This window comes from Coregonus clupeaformis, unplaced genomic scaffold, assembly GCF_020615455.1.
Source record: "Coregonus clupeaformis isolate EN_2021a unplaced genomic scaffold, ASM2061545v1 scaf1596, whole genome shotgun sequence".
NCBI lineage: Eukaryota > Metazoa > Chordata > Actinopteri > Salmoniformes > Salmonidae > Coregonus > Coregonus clupeaformis.
This window is the reverse complement of record NW_025535050.1, coordinates 63,646-70,135: the sequence shown is the minus strand read 5'-3', so window position 1 is coordinate 70,135 and position 6,490 is coordinate 63,646. Positions and strand designations below refer to the sequence as shown.

At 38.2% G+C, this 6,490-nt stretch overlaps 1 protein-coding gene across 2 annotated transcripts; it reads right to left on the bottom strand.

Moving 5' to 3' along the window:
- Window positions 1-249: 249 nt before the first annotated feature.
- LOC123487281 (nectin-4-like) lies at window positions 250-4,882 on the bottom strand. 2 transcript variants are annotated; one of them, XM_045218464.1, is made up of 11 exons: window positions 4,714-4,881; window positions 3,467-3,805; window positions 2,874-3,173; window positions 2,585-2,620; window positions 2,342-2,450; window positions 2,180-2,239; window positions 1,958-2,017; window positions 1,185-1,214; window positions 987-1,049; window positions 748-786; window positions 250-481 (listed from the first exon to the last, which is right to left on the bottom strand). In XM_045218464.1, exons 1-11 carry the CDS (start codon window positions 4,763-4,765, stop codon window positions 454-456), a joined length of 1,116 nt encoding a protein of 371 aa, XP_045074399.1. In that variant the 5' UTR covers window positions 4,766-4,881; the 3' UTR covers window positions 250-453. The 2 variants fall into 2 exon arrangements, 1 of the variants encoding a protein (XP_045074399.1); XR_006659705.1 differs by lacking the exons at window positions 250-481; window positions 748-786; window positions 987-1,049 and having other exon boundaries at window positions 2,125-2,239; window positions 4,714-4,882.
- Between the last annotated feature and the right edge of the window lie 1,608 nt (window positions 4,883-6,490).

The window sequence follows — 6,490 nt, the reverse complement described above, 5'->3', positions numbered from 1 at the left end:
ATTTATAAAAGTAGAACAAAAACAATACACACAAAAACAAAGTACATTACAACATTGTGTATCTTACAGCATTTGATTTATAAAGAAAGAAGAGAACCACACACACACCATGAAAGTAGTCTACATGATGACATTGTGTAGGTTATAATATTATAACACACACCATGAAAGTAGTCTACATGATGACATTGTGTATGTAGGTTATAATATTACAACAATTGATTTATTTTAAAAAGTGAAGAATAAAACAAAACACAAGTCTAGTGTGGATTTATCATGTTTCATCATTACCCAACTGCTAAATATATTTACATACACACTGTATTTACATATACAGTAACCAGCAGGCCTATGTGTGTCATCCATTCAGTCCACTATTCAGTTTCCACAATGTCTATGGATAGAAATGGTCTCCGAACCACACAGATGTGTGTGAGGCAGTGTGGTAGTCACTCAGTTCTCGTAACCCTCTAAAAGTTTCCTAAGATAGAAAAGTAAAAACGGTCAAGTGTTGACAGCTATGGTCTAATACAAACAAATAGCTGACCAAGGTGTTTAAAATACCATTAAAGTGATCATTATACTGTACATCCAGCAACAAGCACTGATATTTGATAAGGGATCAATCAATGCCAAGACCTTTACCTAAATAAGATACAACAGAATGGCACATATATATATATATATTTTTTTTTAAAGATACTTCTGACTGCATCTTTGTAATTATTTATGATTATTTCAGCTCACCTTCTACATTGCAGGTCATCTGGTCTCTCAAGAAATATTCTGTATAAAATAAGGTGATTTAAATATCGACTGAATGGAGTATCCTATATTAGTGACATGATTTACATAACATAACAACAATGCAGCAATGCAACAAATGCAACTCATTTGCATGTATGCAGTCACCATGACTACCACCACAGAACATCATTCCAGAGCTTCTTGTTGAGAGAATAAAATAAAAGAGGACTTAAACCTACTTCTCTACAACATATTGTGCTTGTTGCATCCTACGCTTGGCTGAGGAGCTGAGGGAGTGTAACCTGAAACACAAAAAGTACATTTTGGAGTGATGTTTAGAATTTTGGGGGTTATTGTGACACATTTTAACATTCACAATCATCTCTGTTCCAAGCACTCTACCAGGATGATAAAAATAAGGCTGTACAAATACTCACATTTGGAATGGACTGGAGGTTGGTGTGGTCCTGAAAAGAAATTAAGAGGGTCAACGTATTGATAAGGACCATATTATCTGTGGTAACAGACAGTCAGTGCCGTTACTAGACGTAAGTGACATAAGTGGCTGCTTAGAGCCCCGCAGCCACTAGGGGGCCCCCAACCAAAACAATGTTTTTATATACAGTATATATCATATGTTTTAGGAAGTCAGTCGGGGTCTCAACATACTGTTGATTTGCAGGACATTAACTTTTAAGCTGCACATTTTTCTCTCTACCGCCAAGAGGAGGGCCACTAAAATGTTTTGCCCCCAAGGGCAGACAGTGCTGTAAACACTGACACAATAAACAGGACCACTCTTTGATCACAGAAACACACATCTTTCCCAAGTTTCCCAAGTTGAGAGAATATATAGTGCATTAGTGACATGATGAGTAACAAAGCGGAACAAATACTAACATGCAGCTGACTGCATGGATGCAGACAACATGACCACTCTATGACCACCACAACAGTACATCATTTCAGAGCTTCTTCCTGAAGAAGAGAGACTACAGCAGACAGTGAGCGAATGAAGATGGAAACCTTCCTCTTTACAGCCTCCTGAGCTGGTTGCATCCTGCGCTTGGCAGACTAACAAAAAAGTAAATGTTTCAGTTTTGTTTTTGGGGTTATTGTAATTTATCCTAAAATCTTTCGGAACGTTCTCTGTCTCCCCTGTTTCAAGCACTTTATCAAGATAATAAAATAAAGTTGTACAAATATTCACATTTGTGATGGAGTGAAGGTTGGTGTGTCCCTGGTTGGTGGACTGGAGGTTGGTGTGTCCCTGAAATAAATAAAACCTGTCAATGTACTGACATGAGCAAATATTTTTTTTAACCTGTGTGGCACACATTTTTTTTTACAATACATTAGCATGTTTCAGGTTCTTACAAATAGATTTGATGGACCTATTGACCCCTTAAAGGTTCTTTAGAATGAGTCTCACCATTCAGTTGGTGTCTTTGTGGGAGTCCTACTGATTTCAGGGTCAGACGCTGGGGCTTTTCTGTACATCAAATTAGAGATCAACTGGTAAACAACTGGCAGTCAAATCACATTAAAATCATAGTAACTGTTTTCAGTTTCAAGGTAATATTTGTATCTCTACCTGGACGAAGTATCTTTTCTCCTCTTAAGAAACCACAGTATTACACAGAATACAGCAATGAGACACATTGAACCCATCACTGAACCCAACACTGAACCAGCCACTGCATCTGTGAATGACAGAGATGACAAGAGAAGACGTATGTCAAATTCACAGGTACACTACACCTGAAAATTAAATCATAAAAGAGCAAAGACAATAGGTTGACTATGACTTGTCATTTTTAGAATAAAGACCACTTACCACTGATCCAGTCATCATCAGAGACCTGAGATTGACCTAGTATATAAATACACAGACAGTACTTCATCATGAACACAGGCAGTACTTCATCATGAACACAGGCAGTACTTCATCATGAACACCGGCAGTACTTCACCATGAACACTGGCAGTACTTCATCATGAACACAGGCAGTACTTCACCATGAACACAGGCAGTACTTCACCATGAACACAGGCAGTACATCATCATGACATCATCCTGATCATGTCAATATATTATGGAGGTATAAACCCTAACCATTTCTCACCTGCAAATGAAGCTTGATCCCTAGCTGGAATCACCATGGAACGCTGCTTGATGGCACCGCCGGATGACACTACACACCTAACCATGGTGTCTTTGTCAGGGAGACTGAATGCTGCCACCGCGGCAGTTATGGTGACAGTGACAGTTCCATTGGGATGGGTGACATTGGCAATTGTGGAATTTTCTAGAATTTCTGAGTCTTCCCAGGTCACTATGGGAGCAGGTCGTCCAGTAGCAGAACAGGACAGAGTGGTGTGACTGTTGTTGGTTTGTGTGATGAGGAGTGAGGGTCCATACAGCTCTATAGAACAACAACAGACACAGATCACAGTGAATGTAAATACTATAATGTTTTCATGTACATCAAGGTCAAATGGATGCATGATGATTTGAGGGAATTGTTCCTGGGTTAATCATTTGCACACAGGTCAAGGTTGAACAATGGATTGAAGGCATTTGGAGGCCATTGTTCCTGTTTTAAAGGGATATAACACATTGTTTTAAGACCTCAAAAGTAGTCTAGTGTTAAGGTGAATCCACATTATACCATTTTGATTTTAGAGTGTAATGTCCCTTTAACCCCTCATATTTTACCATTAACTCGGAGACAGGTCCTGCCACTGATAGCTCCATCTGGATAGGCGTTAAACAGACACTTGTAGCAGCCCTCGTCTCCTCTTGACACTCCTCTGATGATGATAGAGCAGTTCTGAAGTCCCTCGTCTTCAAACTCCACTTTCCCCTTAAAAGGTGGGTTGACTACTGGTCCAAATCGTTTGTTGTAGGTGGCCACATTTTCAATCGCCCCTGGTGTCACTTTCTGCCAGGTGACTTGAAGCACGTCTTTGGGTTTCATGAGCCTGCAGCTGAAGTGAGCGTCCTCTCCCAGGGTTGCTGTGACAACCTGCTGTGTTCTCACCAGCTGAGAGAGCCCTGCATGAAGACAGTTACAGGCTAGTTAGTACACACATCTAATTTAGCGCTACATTTTAGCAACCTGCAGTGCACACTGTGAAGGGATTAAACAACTACATAAATATATTTAATGGTATATGCAGCATTGTATCAATCAGTTGAAATCCCATTCTGTATGTTTGTACATTTCAAAGCACTCTTGGAAGACTAGCCCTTGGTGGGCTAAAAGAGATCCTAATAAAACAAAATTGTAGGTTGATATATTTGTATTAAGTTTGAGACAAGTATGTTAATGTTGTACTTAAAGTCCCCCTTGACTCCGTTCCAGTTTCAGTTATTATCCAGTTAATTCACTGGGCAGTGTTTATTTTCTATCCTGACAACAAATCCACTTTTTTGCTATATCTGATGTAATGCATCATATGTCCGCTACTGAAATATATATTTTAATTGTGAACTGGTCCCTGACAAGTAAATGTACTAAAATAAAGTAAAATACATCATGCAGAGAGGCAAATTGGGATATATGTTAATAAGGCACTTGTATTTTGAGCCAACACTGTATTTTAAATTGAGATTTTCAGCAAACTGAAATTGTTTCATTCAACTCACAATGAGCAAAAATCATTGGGTTAGTGAAGTATTCCATGTCAGCTCAACAATCTCCCAATTCAAATGTCCAGTCAACTTAGATATTTAAGCTACATGGACTCTAAGTTGCATTTTTTTTACAGTATAGAACAGGAAGATGATGATGTTTGTATACTGATGGTGACCGGACCAGCCATTCACCAGTAAAAAGGAACCTTAGCTTCAAACAATGTTTCAAATTAATTGTATACCTTTAAGGTCTATTTGCAGTTACACCTGATGCATAATGCACCTATACATGTAGTGTAGTTCATCTGAAAACTGATGTAACTCACCCTCAGCAAGGAATAGCAGCAGAACAGAAAGGCAACTTTTAACACGAGCCATGGCAGCAATCTGTAGCTAGGTGAGGCTAGGTGATGTAAATGGACGTCTGGATGATGTGCGGCAAAGTAGTATTTCCAGCTAGGAACCGTTTTCAAGGGATGCATTGTGGGAGGCATGGTAACGTAGTCCGTTGGATAGTTCAAAAACTAACAACTCTGTTGTTTTAGTTTAAAAAATGCACCGTGTTGGCCAATGTTTAATGTGGCTTTACAGGTGCAGGGTGCACCTGGTTGGACTACAATCGCTCCAGCTCCTCCTCCAGTGAAAGTGAAAGTAAACACAAAACGGTATCAGGAAAAAACACCGTTGAAAGTTTCGGGGTAATAACATTATGTATCATCATGCATAGCTAAGTGAATCTAATGGTGAGATTAATTTAATCTATATGGTTTTCCCTTGTGTGTGTCAGTGCCATTGTTTGCTCAAAGATGTAGCTGTGAAGTAAGTCCCTCCCGACAGTGGTTTGATTTCACACTCAATTTGCTGGGCCAGTCAAAGATAAGGGTGGCGTCTGAACTATGCTCTAAACAGCAAGCAGATTTGATTTGTAAATATGCATGTGTGCCAGCATTTTAAAAATGTTATTAACAACAAATCAATTTTTAAAAAGTACATGGGGGAACACAAGTATATATAAAGAATATACAAAGGACATTTGGGCTAGGTGGTACAATATCACATTACACAAGGACCATAAGGACATACACACACTTCTAATTCTAACAGCTTTTTTGTTGGTAGAATATTTCATTTTCTTAAAATATAGTTCAATTTATTTGTGTAAGTTAAGAAAATGTGGTGTTTCGTTTGTAAATTTACATTTGTGAATATGAAATTCGGCCAAAAGAGTAATGAAATTAATTACATAAAATTGTTTAAACTTATTTATATCGTAGGTAAAGAATCCAAGCAGTACATCTCTCGCATGTGTGCCAGCATGCACAGCCAAGTGATTGTGGGAAAGACACTCATGTGATATTCATGTGTCAAGGGGGAAATGGACTGTTTGTGTGTGTTGTTTTTGGGTTAATTGATACTGCATAGTTTTTTTTTCTGTCAAACTCTTGACACTGTGATTTTCTGTCAAATTCTCAGCTACTCTTTTGTTACTGAGAATGTTCCTGCACAGCAGGAAATGCAAACTTATAGTGCATTTGAGGTTTAAAAAGGCTTCTAAACTGTATCAACCCCTACAAAAAATGTCCATGAATTATAATCCACATTTCCTGTTGCTGCAGGATTATTTTCCTGCTGTAGCAAACTGGGTCAAATTAAGATCCTACACCCATTTAAAGCAAAGGATGGGTACAAAAAAGCAATCTGCTAGAAAACCTTGGTAGTGTATGGGTGAAGTGGGCTGTGGTACTCATTAGAATTTCCTGTCTTTTTCAGCTTTTGACCTTCTCATTTAAATTTAAATTTAAATCATAGTTGTTGTGTTTTAATTTCCATGGTTGTGTGTCATCTATCTGTAGTGAAAGTACACAATAATGACAAAAGACAATAGAAATGAGGTAGTTATTAGTATTTATTCAATGTTACTGTGAAATACTAAGAGCAGATTTTCCAGAGGGAAGCGAAAAACCAGAATCCCATTTAAGCCAATATGGGATGAACTGGAAAATTATTCCCTGATCTCTTTTAACAAGACAATCGAGCAAGCTCCTGGAAAATACAAAAATCTTCAACATAAACTTTGTAAGTTACTTTAAAGTTTACTGAGGA

Excerpts from the sequence above, each read along its gene's own strand:
- LOC123487281 (XM_045218464.1), bottom strand. The coding sequence starts at position 4,765 with ATGGCTCGTGTTAAAAGTTGCCTTTCTGTTCTGCTGCTATTCCTTGCT. Across the intron at positions 2,240-2,341 it reads AGAAAAGATACTTCGTCCAG|AAAAGCCCCAGCGTCTGACC; the intron begins GTAGAGATACAA and ends TTTGATGTACAG. Across the intron at positions 482-747 it reads GATGACCTGCAATGTAGAAG|GAAACTTTTAGAGGGTTACG; the intron begins GTGAGCTGAAAT and ends TTTCTATCTTAG.